This window comes from Podarcis erhardii (genome assembly GCF_964252035.2).
Source record: "Podarcis erhardii genome assembly, chromosome: 7".
In the NCBI taxonomy this organism is placed as follows: Eukaryota; Metazoa; Chordata; class Lepidosauria; order Squamata; family Lacertidae; genus Podarcis; species Podarcis erhardii.
This window is the reverse complement of record NC_138511.1, coordinates 30,524,966-30,541,284: the sequence shown is the minus strand read 5'-3', so window position 1 is coordinate 30,541,284 and position 16,319 is coordinate 30,524,966. Positions and strand designations below refer to the sequence as shown.

At 47.4% G+C, this 16,319-nt stretch overlaps 1 protein-coding gene and 1 long non-coding RNA gene across 3 annotated transcripts; one reads left to right on the top strand and one right to left on the bottom strand.

Annotated features, from left to right (window-relative positions):
- Positions 1–224: 224 nt before the first annotated feature.
- Positions 225–6,504, bottom strand: LOC309347443 (basic phospholipase A2 PLA-B-like). Of its 2 annotated transcripts, none has more exons than XM_081872025.1 (5): positions 6,378–6,504; positions 4,226–4,267; positions 3,370–3,514; positions 1,188–1,294; positions 225–768 (listed from the first exon to the last, which is right to left on the bottom strand). In XM_081872025.1, exons 2-5 carry the CDS (start codon positions 4,263–4,265, stop codon positions 599–601), a joined length of 462 nt encoding a protein of 153 aa, XP_081728151.1. In that variant the 5' UTR covers positions 4,266–4,267; positions 6,378–6,504; the 3' UTR covers positions 225–598. The 2 variants fall into 2 exon arrangements, with proteins under 2 accessions (XP_081728151.1, XP_081728152.1); XM_081872026.1 differs by lacking the exon at positions 6,378–6,504 and adding an exon at positions 6,336–6,355.
- A 4,308-nt stretch (positions 6,505–10,812) lies between these two features.
- Positions 10,813–13,052, top strand: LOC309347444. The gene is made up of 3 exons (XR_014158948.1): positions 10,813–11,354; positions 11,874–11,933; positions 12,982–13,052. It is a non-coding gene; the product is annotated as an uncharacterized lncRNA (long non-coding RNA).
- The last annotated feature ends 3,267 nt before the right edge of the window (positions 13,053–16,319 follow it).

Below are 16,319 nucleotides of genomic sequence, written 5' to 3'. Positions count from 1 at the left end.
GCAGATGACACCATGGGAGAGGTAGCTTAATGGGCCAAGGTTCTGACTTGGAATACAGCCAATTTATAGGTAGACCCCTACAGTTATCTCTTTTACACAGCTAGAACTGCTTGCCACATATTTTTGAATATTTGAATTTCTAATCAAGCTGCTTAGTTAGCCACCACAGGCACTTCCTCAATGGGAAAATCAGGGTTGGGAAGAAAAACGATTTTAACAAAGAGTTCATGTTAATAAACAGATTAATAAATAATAATGGTTTATTGCTGCCTTCCCCACATTTCCAGTAATAGACAGTCTTGGATTTAGTCCTTGGGGCGAAGAGAAGCACTGAGATGCCAACACATCAATTTTGCAAATTAAGATGCAGCTTGTGGGGAGCGTCCCTTTGACATCAAAATGTGAACTTTGAAATGCAGAGATTTCAAAAATTCCGAACAATAAATGCTGCTGACTTTGGAATCCACGCAGAAAAACACATAAGTAAGAAAAACCCCTGCATTTCCGCTCTGGTCCTCTTCCCCACAGGAGAGATTGCCCTCTCAAGGCAATCCTCTGCATCAAGTCCGCAACCGGTTTGCCTGCTTCTCGGGCTTTCCTACTTCGGCTTCTTGCTGCCTCGACATTTAGGGGTGATTTCTTTGCACAAGACGTAAGGGTAACGGCGGTACTTCTTGTTGTACGTTTTGGCATACTTTCGGAAGCAGAGGGCCGCACGACGGTCGCATTCGCACGCCAACACGGCACAGTGGGAATTGTTTCTGTACTCTGCAGAGGCAAAAGCGGCGAGGAGACGTCAGACTTGCAGGATGCAAAGCTTCCTTTTGACTGGAACCTCATGTGAGAAGTGCCTTTGTACCGTAGGCCGGTGTCTAAACACATTCACACACACACACACACACACACACCTCTCCATCCTCCTCCCAGGCAAGCAACAGCCATTGCCAGAGTTTGAGGACATGTTTTGGCCAAGCTAAACCTCTCCAGGAGGACAAAGAGCAAGACCAGTGAGAGGTGCGGCTCAGGGAGAGTTCGGCAGGCCTGATCGAGACCACCAGAAATAAATGGGGGTGGGGCATATCTGGAGACAGTTCTGTGGAATGGTTCTATGAATGGCCTCTTTCTTCTAAAGGGAAGGTGGGCAAAGGAAAATACAGTAAACCCAAATCCTTCTGCCCGCCACTCACCACAGATAACATCGTCATTGATGATCAGGTATCTGTAGTGATCAATATATGGGTGGCACTGCTTGCTGTGTAGACCCTCATAGCAGCAGTCGTGTTTATAGCAGCACCTGGAAGGGGAGAAAGGGGGGGAATGCAGGGGGAGGAAGGCCTGCTGGCAGGAAGCTCCTGTTGAGATTTTGAGAATTTTGGTGTCCTCCCCCCCCCCACTGCGCTGCTGAGCTTTCGTTTAAAAATAAAATAAAATATTGTTATTACTATATTTACATCCCACAGTTTTACCAGACAAGGTCTCAAGGTGTCTTACACCTAAAATAGAAATGGCTAAAAGCTAGAAGGAAAAGCAATAATTAAAAAACAATTAAGCATTAATAGAAATGTGTGCGTTAAAAGGTAAAGGTAAAGGGACCCCTGACCATTAGGTCCAGTTGTAACCAACTCTGGGGTTGCGGCGCTCATCTTGCTTTACTGGCCGAGGGAGCCGGCGTACAGCTTCCAGGTCATGTGGCCAGCATGACTAAGCCGCTTCTGGCGAACCAGAGCAGTGCACAGAAACACCGTTTACCTTCCTGCCAGAGCGGTACTTATTTATCTACTTGCACTTTGATGTGCTTTCGAACTGCTAGGTTGGCAGGAGCAGGGACCGAGCAATGGGAGCTCACCCCATCGTGGGGATTCGAACCGCCGACCTTCTGATCAGCAAGTCCTAGGCTCTGTGGTTTAACCCACAGAGATCTGTTAAAACATGTGGATAGCGACACTGAAAACAGCAGAGCACCAGCCCTTTCCTTAAAAACAGTCTAAACATTGAATCTTCATACACCCTGATATGGAACTCAGCTACAGTGGTACCTTGGTTTACAGACGCTACAGGTTACAGATGCTTCAGGTCACAGACTCTGCTAACCCAGAAATAGTACCTCGGGTTAAGAACTTTGCTTCAGGATGAGAACAGAAAACATGCAGTGGCAGCGGGAGGCCCCATTAGCTAAAGTGGTACCTCAGGTTAAGAATACAGTGGTACCTCTGGTTACATACTTAATTCGTTCCGGAGGTCCGTTCTTAACCTGAAACTGCTCTTAACCTGAGACACCACCTTAGCTAATGGGGCCTCCCCCACCGCCACGTGATTTCTGTTCTCATCCTGAAGCAAAGTTCTTAACCCAAGGTAATATTTCTGGGTTAGCGGAGTTTGTAACCTGAAGCGTCTGTAACCTGAAGCGTATGTAACCCAATGTACCACTGTAGTTTCAGGTTAAGAACGGACCTCCAGAATGAATTAAGTTCTTAACCCGAGGTACCACTGTACATTAGTACACACATAAAAAGCGTTTTAAATGTGTTATAACACTGTGACACCAGGTGGCGCTGTAGAGTTCAGTCTTGAGTGGCCCTCAGCCCTGAGGTTTCTCCAGCCCTCTCCTAACAGAGAGAAATGTGTTTGAGCAGGTTAACCAGCCCTCTTCTTCACCCACTTATGCTGACAGCATCACAGGGAAAGATGCGTTGTTGACACTTGCTGGTTTCTGGCACAATAGACTCCACCTACCAGGAATATCTGGCATTGCCTGGGTGTGAGCAAAGCTGCCCCCCACCCCGTCTGACTGAGTGAGGCTTGTGGTGGCTTTGTGGAGGCCCAGGGAGTCATGCCGGCCAACTCACCATAGCTGTCAGCTTACAGATTTGAAAATAAGGGACCAGCAGCCTCGAAAACAAGGGACCAGCAGCCAAAATAAGGGATTTTCTGGGCACAGGTATGTTCAACTTCTGAGCCCTTCCGAGCCAAAGGCAGAAAGCCCAGCCAGCAGCCAAGCGAAGCCTCAAGCGGTGGTTCCCACAGCGCAGCAACCCGGCAAAGGGGATGCAGCAAGGAAAACCACTGTCACCTCTCCGCTGGGAAGCGCTGAGCAAAGGCGAGTCCCCGGGCAACACGGTGGATTTGATTGGCGCAAGGCATGCAAGCTCCACACCCCAGTCGTTCTTAGACTCCTTATTGGGTGAGCAACGCAGCCAAGCAACACAGTTGGAGCCTCCCTCCTCCCTAGCCGGCAGCGAGAGTGGGAGAGGAGCTGCTTCCTTTGAAACCCAGGAAATTTAAGGGGCATCATCAATAAGGGACAGCAGCGGGACACAGCGCTGGGAGTTTCCCGCCAAATAAGGGACAGTTGACAGCTATGCAACTCACATGTCTGTCTGGTCCCTCGGCTTCCCTCTCCCGCCCTTTCCGCAGTAGCACCCGTACCCGTTGAAGTGGATGAGGGCGTTTTTGTGGGTAATCCTCTCGATCAGCACCTTGAAGTTGAGCAGGCTGCCGTAGATGACGGACAGAGCTGGGAAGGGGACAAGCAGCAGCAGGAGGAGGAGGAGGAAAACAGGCGGGGGTCCCCTGTCACGGTCCGCATTTTGGAGCGAGAAAGTGCAAAAAGCCCACCTTGGCCAGGATCTGGTCCAGGGACAGGAGAGCAATTCAATGCCATCCGCAGGCCATGGCAGGTGCCCCTATTTCCAAAGCATTGCTCAAATCAAAACATGGCTGGCCTTCAAAATTTGCACTTAGCCGGATTTTGCAACGTATCTCACACGCTCGTGATCCAGCGGATCCCAGGCGGGCTCAGCCCCTCCATTTCCCCACCTCTGGAGCGCCCCCTTCTGCCAGTAGGGACCCCCCTGGGGGCACCTCTGCCCACCCACCCACATTTGGCAGGTGGGAAGGGGTTTCTGGCTGCAACAGTGGATGGATGTCTCAGCAGCTGATAGGTCCAAACCCTTTCCAGCACAAGATGGGCTGGGATGGCTCCCTTTCTTTCTTTCTTTCTTTCTTTTTATAAATGATTTATAGCCCACTGTTCAACAGAAGGTGGTATTTGGCTGGGGTCCAATCAGATCAATGGATACTGCCCAGTTTCCTGGAGGGTTGCTGCCCATCAGTGCTGACAATACCAATCCAGAGGGGGACCAAGGGCCTGACTCGGCCAAGGCAGCTTGCTGAGAAAAAGGGGCTTCTGGTAGCAAAAGTAAGTGAGGAACTTTTTAGCACTTACCGCCCACCCCCAGGATAGCAATCAGGAGAAGTCGCCTCATGTCTGAGGAAAACAAGAAGCAGAAAAAGGAAGAGGTAATTCCCACAGCAGCTGATAACCTGAGGAACAAAGCATTAATAATAAACCATGGATTCCTCACATTCAGAATCGTAACATCACTTTACATGTTATGAACTGTCACAAAAATAGTTTTCGTTTTTGACTTCCTCTCTAGCCCCCACCCTGCTTTGCCACTGGCCTTTTGACCAGGAAAAGGTGGCCGAAATCTGATTCTCAGGCTGGAAAAGGGCTCCTTGCTTTGAATCAGTCACCCTTGCCCAGGGGTGCCCTCCATATGTTTATTATTGTTTGCTACATATCTGCTAGCCCCAAAGTGACTTACATTAAAGCCAGGTAGTCCGTGTTGTTGGACTACAACTCCCATCCCTGGGATGGGGCTGATGGGAGTTGTAGTCCAACAGTGCCTGGCAATCACGAGTTTGGGAGAGGGGTGGTGTAAGAGTGCTGGGCCTTTCATAAAACTAGAACTCATGTAGGTCACATGTCTCAATGTTTGGGTAGCAATCTTGGGGTCTCTGTACCAAAATTTCACTCTCTGGAGGTTTCTCTGGGAGATCTAGAGATCCTCACTTGATATACTTCATATGCTGGGGGTTTGGGGGGGATTTCAGAAGGGTCTCTGTGGATGATCAGAATAACCAGGCAGGTTTAAGAGAAGAGGCTACCCTTCAGATATCCAAGGGCGCAGAAGTTAAATGGCGTTAAATGCCTTTAGAAGTGCTTTGAATTGAGCCTGGAAACCAGTCAGAAGCTGCTGTGATTGTTTCAACAGCAGAGTGATACGCTCCTTTCACAGACCCTCCAAAATTCCCTATTTTCCAGGGACATCCCTGAGAAAAGAGAAGCTGACCCAGTTTCTGATTTGATCCCAGAATGTCCCACTTTTCCTTAGGATGTCCCTATTTTCATTGGAGAAATATTGAAGGACATGGAGTTATCCGACCCCTGAGCCATCTGAAGGCAATCCTGTATAGGGCAGTTAAAAAAAAAAAAAGTTAATGTTTTATTATGTTTTTATATATGTTGAAAGCTGCCCAGAATGGCTGGGGCAACCCAGTAAGATGCGTGGGGTTTAAATAGTAAAATTATCGTTATGGAATGGGACGTCCCTATTTTCATCAGAGAAATGTTGGAGGATATGCTGTCACATTCTGGGCCAGTGGAAGATTCTAGGCACTTTTCCAGAACAGCCCCAAAGAGAGTGCTTTGCAGCAGAGGTCCAGGGCCTCCCCAAAGAGGCAGGGTTGGCTGATAACATTTAGAAGTAACGCACATTTCCAGCTAAAGAATGGGGAAGTAATTTTCAACCCAGAGTCTAATATTACCTAACTTCACCATGGCATCGTGATAGCCCAGATATAACATAAGCAATGACCACGGCCATATTTGCAGATGCGAAGAACAGACACCAAGGCACTTTCATGCCATACATTTAAAACACTGTGATACCACTTTATGTCATGGCTTCTCCCAAAGAATTCTGGGAGCTGCAGTTTGGGAAGGATGCTGAGGTTTGTTAGGAGACCCCTGTTCCCTTCACAGAGCTACAATTTCCAGAAGAGTCAATCCCTCTTCCCAGAGAACAGCGCCCACATTGTCCTCTTGATTTCTTTCAGACCCAATTTGTAGCAACTTCTTTTCCTTTATAAAACCTCCAGGAAATGTGCCAGGGACATTCCTATATAAAAAATATAGTTATAAATACAGTATATAATTGCAAAGTAGCACTATTTCCCACTGGAGGGGAGCATTAACAAACACCGTATGAGAAACTGAAAGGGCTGGATTTGCATACCATTAAACCCGTGGTCATCACAAATCCCCCTAAACAACAACAACAACTAGGAGGAAACTTCTACATTTGTTCTTGGCCAAAAGGCCGAGAAGCTTCAAGGAGGAAGCTTTAAGGAGGAAGCTACTAAGATGTACAATGTACGGGACTTTCATCAAACAGGACTTATTTCGGGAATGGGCATAACTGTCAGAGTAAGCATTAAATGTCCTCTGAGAAATGTCAACTTAGTTCTGGTTAGTTACTCCATGAACGCACAACAACACAAACTGATCCCCCTGTCCCAGATTTGATGGACACCTATTACTGGTCAGCTCCCAGCTTCTTTCTGTCCTGTAGAGAAGTTCATCTGAGTTGAACTTCTGAGACCAGGAACCATGGTGCATGGAGTCAAGAGAGTGATACATTGCCCACCACTGGCCATTAGATCTCATGCTTTCCCTTCAGAATCTAACACAATTGTGATGCTTAGAGCCATGGAATCCACAGAGCAGAGGGGGGAAGGAAGGGGAAAGAAGAGAATAAGGAGAAAGTCTTGCCACTCAACATTTCTCAGATGGAGGATGGGACGTCCCCCGCACCGGAGTCCCAATCTCACTCCAAGAACTCAGCTTCAGATGACACACAAGTGATCCCATTCAGAGAAAACCTCTCTGAATCACTTTCTGAGGACTGATTATGTGGATCCTTAATGACCATCAGGTTCTAGAGATAACTCCCCTATAGCATCTCCTGTTCCACAGCCATGCAGGAACATGAACTGCAAAGTAAATTCCAGGTCTTTTATGGATTGCAGACCTTCAAGAGCAGAGCCATTGGAACTGAAGGCCCTGCCAGCCGCCTTTGCTGTGACAACATCTTCTCATAGCTCATGAGGTCTTTGCTAGACCTTTGCCAAGACAACATCTTCCATAGCTCAGCCAGCAGGGCCCACTGGTGGCTGTCCAGGGTCCTGATTTGACTTCCCTTGGCGATTGCTACGACTTTCTGAGTGAACTACAGCAAAAGAGGAGAGAAATGGGGATGTACATGCAACATTCCAATTCTCATGCCTGAGCGCAACACCCTTTCCACATTCTTAATCCTTCTGATGACTTTTCCCGCCCACCCCCAAAAATCTGAGTAATTGATACTCAAACCAGGGTTACAAGATGACACTCAAAAATCCAACTTTGTCTGGACCCCTGAGAAGACAAATTGATGGTACACATTTGGCTTTGCTGAGATTTATCTGTTGCCATTCTGCTTGTGCTTTTAGGTAACTTTCTGTTTCTTGATTTTCTGTTTCTTTCAACCACAAACACCCCACCCACCCCCCGTTCTCATTGACCTTCATCTCTACCATGTAGTGCACCAGAGGGTCTTCCGCAAGGATGTTCTGTGCACTTGCTCTCTCATACACAAACTGCATGACTTTCTCACTTTTGGCACAGTGTTGATACCCCGGCATCTATTGATACCCTTGCCGCCATTCTCTGAAAACGGAGCTTGTGCATTGCCTGCATTCCTTAGCCGGGTATTGGTTCCTAATTTCCTTGTCTCTTTTAGCATTGAGACTGATGTGATCCTTTCAATCTGTTGAAATCCTAGGTTAACAACAGGAAGAATTAGAGGAACTATTGGAAATGACTATGAAAAGCACTAGAGATATGAGATGATCAGAACCCTCCAAACTTGAAGCATTAAAAAATTTATAATTTGGCAGAATATTTGGATTATTTGATATGTATATGTATAATTTGGAATATTTAATGTGATTGGATTGGATTGTTAAAATGGAAAATTTAATAAAAATGAATTCTTTTTTAAAAAAAAGAATCTGTGGAAATCCTGCACTTCCTCCTTTGCTTTCGTAGTCTTTTCCTGAGGCATTTGCTTCCTATCACCCTCATCGATCACACCTGTAGTACGAGTTGCAGCAGCAAGCTTCCTGGTGCCCTCCATGGTCAGAATGCGCTTGAAGATGAAGCCATCCAGATGCATGGTTAGAGTTATATGCTTGAACGCTGTGCCCTTCAGGTCTTTGAAATAAGCCTTACTGGAAACATTTGCTGGTTAACTCTAGTTCCAGGAACAATGTTTGGTTTATTTCTTCTACCATGAGAGTGAAAGCATTACCCCTGTACCAGCAGGAAAACATGCTTCATTGCTTTCTTCTTCTGTCTTGGCATCTTCTTTAGGATGAAGCCCTCCAATTCTGTCCAGAATTATTGCTTACTTATCTCCAGTCAGGGCTGGATTTAGGTTTGATGAGGCCCTAAGCTACTGAAGGTAATGGGGCCCTTTATATGCCCAGCTGTCCTTTGTCAACAACAAATTGTTGCTGTTTTCGTGTTGAATATATGCTATGTGGTAATTTATGGACCTAATAGGTATCTAACCAGTGATATTTTAGGGAGTGGGCTAGCAGGTGGGGTCCATTACTTACATCATAGGAGCCTACACAACACAAAACACTGTTGCTGTATGTAGGTTTTATCTTATTTGTTTTTTATCTTCTATTTTGGAAATGTACATCCAGGGTTTTTTTCTTAATTTTTTTGGGGGCCCCCCAAGAGAGTGGGGCACTAAGCTATAGCTTGTTTAGCTTATACATAAATCTGGCACTGTCTCCAGTGCTCCAGTATTCACCAAGAATGCTTCCCTTGTTCTCTTATCAGCAATAATGTCCACCTGAGAGGTTCCGGAACTGAGTTCTGGTGAATTCCAGCTGAAAAAAAGCCCTGCTTATCCCACAGTTTGTTGGCATGCCTATCTCCTTGCCCTCTCCCTCAGTTTACTCACATCAACAGTGATGATTTTTTAGCAGTGACTTCACATTTCTTATATCATGTGCTTTCACAACCAGCGCTGTGCTTCTTCAGTAGAAGTGTCAAGTTAGGTGACGCTGCCCTCAAAGACGAGGTCATTTTGCCATCAGGTTCACCAGGTATGCAATGTTATTGCTGATGTTGCAATCAGGCAAATTTGGCAATCCCTGGTTTTCATTCAAAACCTTATCACACTTGTTCGGGTATTCTGACAGGAATGGAAACTTTGTGAATGTCTGGATGCATGCTGACATGAGAGCTGGGGACATGTTTACAACAACCATCTTAGGTCGTCGTAAGCCGTCGTGGTGCTGCATTCCCAGCCAATATTATTTTCTATTTATTTTATTACTTACCAAATTTATATACCACCCTATACCTGCAGGTCTCAGGGCGGTTCATGGGATAAAAAGAAAACGCAATGTTTTGTCGTCTCTGTGTCATGTTATTCAGACAGCACGCTGCACACTGGATAGATTTTTCAAACGTTACAGGATAGTGGCTCTTATAGCATAGTAGTGGTTGCAGTAAGCAACATCTGTTACAAAGCAGGATTACTATCCTGTAAAATTACATATGGGATGTACAGTTGTTTATGGTTTATTATTTTCAATGGGAAAATGTGTGAGATTATGATACCGTATTTATTCGCATTGCTTAGAGCCTGTATTACTGAGGAAGCCTAGTGTCAGGGAAATGCCATCGGAGCCAGAGGGAGAGGGAGGGCTCCAGAGGGGTTCCGGAGAACTTCCTGGGAGGGAGAGAAGCAACCCATCTTGTGGGGAAGGAATTCAGTGTAGCACCAGTGGAGAAGGGGGGCAGATGGGGGAATCGGTGAGGTGGCTCCATGACTCCTCACCAGAGACCAGCGGGGAGAGCACGGGTCCTCCGCTGCCCACACCCTCCCTGCGCAGGAGGCTTCCGCGCAGGGAGAGTAGGCGGAGACTAGGCGTCAAAGAGCTTCTTTGCTGGAAGAAGTTCAAGAAACGCCCACTGACGGATTCTGCCAGCGATTGAGACAGCCACGGATGAGTGGCTGTCCAGACAGAATAGGGTTCACCCAGGTAACCCAGCCAGGTGTGGCGACGACTTACGCACGAGCAACCCCTAGAACCATTACACCTAGGATTGCAAAACAAGGCTAATATTCCGGAAATCCTTGTCTTAGACTCTGTGAAAGGATTCTGTGGAACTGTAACAACTCTTCATGTGGATTAGTGGACTCTATGAACAGACAGGTGGGATAGACACTTATACATGTATGGACCTTATGCATGAACTGACTATAGAATGAACTGATCCACTGGGTCTTCTGCTTTTTTCGTTGAACTTTATGAGACTTCTGTTGAAATTGAAATCTACAATTTGATACAATGAATAGTGTACCTTGTTTAGTCAAAAGTGCAGCCGGCTACATCTTGTGTGTTTATTGAGTATGTTTCACGTAACCAGAGATTTGTTGTTGTTTTACATACAGCAGGTGTCATATGATTACCTGTGTGTAATCATGTGACACAGCTCTGCACAGCTCAAGGTTTACCAGCATTACTTGGGCACTACCAAGATTCCAAGTCTGAGCATTGATGCCACAGGAAGATTGGTTAGCAGGGTTGATACCCTGGTATGGCTATGTGTCCAGTAGCAAGCACAGCATCTTCATGCAGGTAAGTTCCCTTCATAGCTTTGAACTTTGTCACTTGCAGGACATTTGTAGAAGACAGTTGACTAGGTTCATAATCACCAAACGTCATCAGACAAGGTTGGGTTTGGGGGTATACTTATGGCCCCCAATTTGAGTGTCTGTTAGTTTGGGAAGGCAGCACAAAATGTGGGGTTTGTGGTGCAAAACTAGCACAAAACTTTGGCCTCCATTTGGAGGGGATCCAAAATTTCATGGTCACACGTTAATGAAGCTCATCAACCTGATCTCACAGTAGCAAACTTGTAGGGAACCTGCAAGCAAGACGCAAGCACACAAAAGTCCTCTGCCTTCCTGTAGTTCCCCACAACTGGTATTCAGAAACCATGGAGTCAGCTCTAGCCATTCTGGCTAGTGGCTATCCATAGCCTTATCCTCCCTTCATGAAATTGCTCAATCCATCTACGTTGTCGGCCATCGCTTTTAAAGCTGCGCTCAACTGTGATGATAGCAAAATGTCGGACCAGCAGAGTACCTTTCTTCTTCTTCTTCTTCTTAAGAAAACCGCATAGGAGGAAATGTGAGTTATTACAGTTTTAAAAGAAGCATATGGGCAATTACGTGGAAATTATGAAAGAGAATCTGAAAATTATTTACAGGGAAGAATAACTTCTGTATAACAATTCCTAATGGGGCGGAGTTAACAGTCCCTAATGGGGTGGAGTGTGTGTGTGTGTGTGTGTGTGTGTGCATATATATATTCACCCTTAATCACCAAGCAGAAGTTATCTGCAGCCTCTGAAATTCTCCCTGCCATACGCAGAAAAGGTAAGTATAGGGAGTGGGGGGAAAGAGGGAGAGAGAGAGAGAGAGAGAGAGAGAGAGAGAACAGACACAGCTCCAGATTGTGAAGTTGCCCTAGTGAGCAGGAGAGGCTGCCACATCGTGGCTTCTTCTATCAAGAAGCCAATTGTTGCTGGTGTTACTTACTCATACAGTGGTACCTCGGGTTACAGGCGCTTCAGGTTACAGACACTTCAGGTTACAGACTCTGCTAACTCAGAAATAGTACCTCGGGTTAAGAACTTTGCTTCAGGATAAGAACAGAAATTGTGCTCCTGCGGCGCAGCAGCAGCAAGAGGCCCCATTAGCTAAAGTGGTGCTTCAGGTTAAAAACAGTTTCAGGTTAAGAACAGACCTCCAGAACAAATTAAGTTCTTAACCCGATGTACCACTGTACAAGTAACACCAGCTGTTTGGGAATGACTTTGCTGCCTTTGTTTTGTTTGTTCATCACTGCTCCTGTAAAAGGAACGTCAGATCGAGAGGTTAAAATTTCTTTTTCAGGGCCACACATGGCAAATACGACTCTGTCTGCAGTGGTGGCATTGCTGTTATTGACATGTGGTGAGTATGTGCAGGGGGCGAATACACGTACTTAAATTTTAGTCTCTCCCTTACGTCACTCCACTCAGATCAACGGCAAGCACACAGATAGAGAAATTTAAGAAGCTGTCCTTACGCTGTTGAGTTGGACTTGCAAAGCACCCCCCCCCACGGGTTTCAGGTAATGGTATGCCCCAAACCTACCTGGAGGTTGAAGCTGGGACGTTCTACAGGCAAAGCAGGTGTTCTGCCCCTGAGCTAGGGATGCACTTGAAGCTGTCCATGTTCCATCTAATACCCTGTTGTCCACGCCAATGTTCTTCCACCTTGTGTCCTCAGGTGTTGCTGGACTACAACTCCCATCATTCCCAGACAGCTTAAGCCAATGATCAGGGATGATGGGCGTTGTAGTGTTGGTGGCAAGGATAATAAAGGTATAAAAAATTGGGTGCCAAGATCCAGGTTTGATGAGGGAACCCCAGCAGAGATTTAAAATCACAACATATGCAGCAAATAAAGCATGGAAATATAGGCTGTTGGACCTTTAAAATATGCCCTTGTGAGTTCCAAAATGTCCTTCTTCCCACAGCAGAGGAATAGATCGCACACTTGGTAAGTTAAAAATGGTTTTACTTACAAACTCTTCAAAGCTTAGGTTCATGTGTTTTTCCATGTATCAGTCAGAAAGGTTGCCAAGGCAGTAAGACTTGGCTTATTTGCAAAGTGGTGAAAGTTCCTAAATTGTTTGATATAGAAACTCAGGAATGGCTGATGAGAGCCATGCAGTTTGAGCTGGAGCAACCAGCTTAGAACATCTTAACATGTTGAGCTTCTCAGGTAGTCTGAGGTACAACTATGAGAGACAACATTTTATGTTGGGATATAGATAGATGATAGATAGATAGACAGACAGAGAGACAGATATACTGTACATAGGTCCTCCCAGCTGATTCCTTTATATTTTCAAAAGTTCTTCTCCTTCAGCCTCCTTTACCAAACCAGAGACTTCCATGTTTGCTTTGTAAATACCCTAGTGATTTGAGGTTTCCCCCCTCTGACTGTTTTCAAGGTGCAGTCGGAGTAGGTGGCAGTCTCATCCAACTTGCTGAGATGATCAAACAAATGACTGGAAAAAATGCCATACCATATTACATGGCCTATGGGTGTTATTGTGGATTGGGAGGCAGCGGCATGCCAAAGGATCAAACTGACTGGTAAGCTAATAAATAGTCCACATGAACCTTTAGGGAACACCAGGATATGCTTCCTACAGAGCCAGACCCTCGGTCCATTGACCCAACCTCTGTGGCTCTCCAGGGTTTCAGGCAGAAGTCTAGGCCACACCTACCTGGAAATGTCAGGGTTTGAACCTGGGACCTTTTACATACAGAACATGTGCTGTTCCACCAAGCTGTGGCCCAGAGTGGCTTAACCACCAACCCCACTTCCAAGGGAACTTTGGTAATTGCCATTTTTTTAAAAAGGGATAGCGACTGCCTAACAATTCTCAACCTCCTTAGCAAACTATACCTCCCAGGATGCTTTGGGGGGGGTTAGCCATGACTCTTTAAAGTGGTATGATACTACGCGGGTGGCGCTGTGGGTTAAACCACAGAGCCTAGGACTTGCTGATCAGAAGGTCGGCGGTTCGAATCCTCGCGATGGGGTGAGCTCCTGTTGCTCCTGCCAACCTAGCAGTTTGAAAGGACGTCACAGTGCAAGTAGATAAATAGGTACTGCTCCGGCGGGAAGGTAAACGGTCTTTCCGTGCGCTGCTCTGGTTTGCCAGAAGCGGCTTAGTCATGCTGGCCACATGACCTGGAAGCTGTATGCCGGCTCCCTCGGCCAATAAAGCGAGATGAGCGCCGCGACCCCAGAGTCGGCCACGACTGGACCTAATGGTCAGGGGTCCCTTTACCTTTATCTTTTATGGATGGGGCCACATGGGGGTATCTCTGCTGCCCTGCCTACCTGCAACTCACTTTTCGTTTCAGGAGTGTGGCCCTCCAAGCCCCTCTTTCTGGCCCTGAGGACTCTCCCCAGGTCCATGCCCTCCTTGAGTTCTTTTGCCTGGCTGGAATGTGTCCTTGAACTGATAAATGTCTCCTGGATGGCAAATGTCTTTGCCTGGATGGAGGCTGGAGGGATGTGAATGGGAGTGTGGGAACCGTTATCTTTTGCACAGCTGAAAGGTAGCCTTTCTGTACAAGCAGAAGAGTCGCATCCTTTGCCCCAGCTGCTTTTCCTTCTGGCCCCACCCACCACTGGCATGTGGCCCTTGGAAAGTTTCCCATGAGGAAATCTGGCTCTCAGGAAACGAAAAGGGTTACCTGCCCTTGTTTTACACTGTATCACTTTGCTCTTATTCCCCCCCCGCCCTCAGGTGCTGTCGTAACCATGACTGTTGCTACAAGAGAGTGGATGAGCAGGGATGTGACTCCAAACTTGCCACCTATTCTTACACCTACAAGTCAGGAAACGTCATCTGTGGTGAGCTGACCTTTGCAGAGCGAAACCGATGCCTTCGGGTGGACATTTTGCCCCACCTGCTCCACCCCGCTGTCCATATCTCTTGCCCAGCAGGTCCCAAGAGTCCAACAACCAGCTGGCTATCAGGCGCTTGGGAACTGTAGTGCAAGGGGCATTGTTTTGGGAAGCGCCAAGCACAGGACTGGCAAGGTGCCTCTTTCTCTCCTGCCCAAACAACCCTGCCCCCTCATCATCAGCTGATGACGCTGGGTGTGAAACCCTCTTGCTTCGGCTGCATACACCTGTCTCCTATTCTGCACAGTCAACTTAGAATTCACCCTCCCCCTTATGCCTATCGGGTGGCTGTGGTTTGGGGAAAACGGCCTTGATAATCAAACTGGACACACACACCCTCCGGGCACTGTATGGTGGGCCCTGAGATTGAGATATTATTATTAATATTAATAATAATAATAATAATAACAATAACAATAATAATTTTTATTTATATCCTGCCCTTCCCAGCCGAAGCTGGGCTCAGCGCGGCTAACAACAGTAAAATAATACAGCATTCTAAAATCAATTCATTATAAAATCATTTCAGATCAAATTGATGGCAACCATTGGGCTAGAGTTCTGTGAAGAAATTACCAAAGGAGGGGATCAGGCTGTGCCTTGGCCAAAGGCCTGGTGGAACAGCTCTGTCTTGCAGGTCCTGCGGAAAGATGTCAAGTCCCGCAGGGCCCTAGTCTCTTGTGACAGAGCGTTCCACCATATTGGTGGACAAGTCTTGCCGAAGCAGAGCCAGCGTGGCTTCTGAAAGTCCTGCCTCACTAACCTCTTGGTGTTCTTTGAGAGGGTCTACAAGGACATAGGTAGAGGTGACCCAGTTTCCCCAGAGCAATGCTATGCCAGGGGCACAGTAGGAAATTAAAAGAGTGCCTAGGCTCAGCTGTCTACTGATGCTGCCACCTTCACCACCAGATAAGTCCACCAGAGGAGCACCAATTGATAATGGGGGCCCACCAGGTGACACATTGAGGACCAGATCCATATCAGCAGTGGCATCGCAAGGGGGGGGCGGGGGGCAGTCTGCCCCAGCTGCCATGTCTGGGGGGGGGTTGACAAGAAGGCACCCCGCAGGGTGCTCACCCCACCCAACCCCGGGCGCAGCAGCATGAGCAGCCATCACCCCGCCGCAGCCGCATGTGGAAGATCCTCTGTTTGCGGCTGCAGCTGTGAGCAGAGGATCCTGCCACCGCCCGTACGGCGCTCGAGCAGTGCCGGCGGCAAACCGTTATGTACAACGCATGTGCGGTGTCACACACATGCGCTGTACGTAGCGACACCGCACATGTGCTGTACATAGCGGTTTGCCGCCGGCACTGCTTGAGCGCTGGACGGACGGCAGTGGGATCCCGCCGCCACCGCCGCCGCTGCAAGCAGAGGGTCCTGCCACCATCCGTACAGCGCTTGAGTGGCGCTGGCGGCAAACCGCTATGTATAATGCATGTGCAGTGTTGCACACATGCGCTGTACGTAGTGACGTCGCACATGTGCCCTACGTAGCGACGCCACGCATGCACCGTACGTAGCGGTGCAACACATTGCAGCCAGCGGTTTGCCCTGCCCCGGGTGTCGGTGAGCCTTTGTTCGCCCCTGTATATCGGGGCAGAGGGGAGAAAGACAACTCACGTTTGTGGAATGCTCTCCCCAGGGAAGTTCACCTGGTGCTTTCATTATACACCTTTAGGCGCCGGGTGGAAACATTCCTCTTTAACCAGGCCTTTGGCTGATTGAAATCCCATGCCCTTTTAAAATGTGTTGTGGAAGCAGGGGTTATTGGGTTGTCTTTGTTTTGTCTTTTCTGTTTTTTATATTGTGGTTTTATGCTGTGAACCGTTCTGAGACCTTCGGGCATAGGGCAGGATACAAATT

What these genes read in the sequence shown, in the direction of transcription:
- LOC309347443 (XM_081872025.1), bottom strand. Translation starts at nt 4,265, where the DNA reads ATGAGGCGACTTCTCCTGATTGCTATCCTGGGGGTGGGCG. An exon ending in TGCTATCCTGGGGGTGGGCG is followed by an intron (nt 3,515 to 4,225) that starts GTAAGTGCTAAA and finishes TCCCCTTCCCAG; the next exon opens with CTCTGTCCGTCATCTACGGC. An exon ending in CAATGACGATGTTATCTGTG is followed by an intron (nt 769 to 1,187) that starts GTGAGTGGCGGG and finishes TTGCCTCTGCAG; the next exon opens with AGTACAGAAACAATTCCCAC.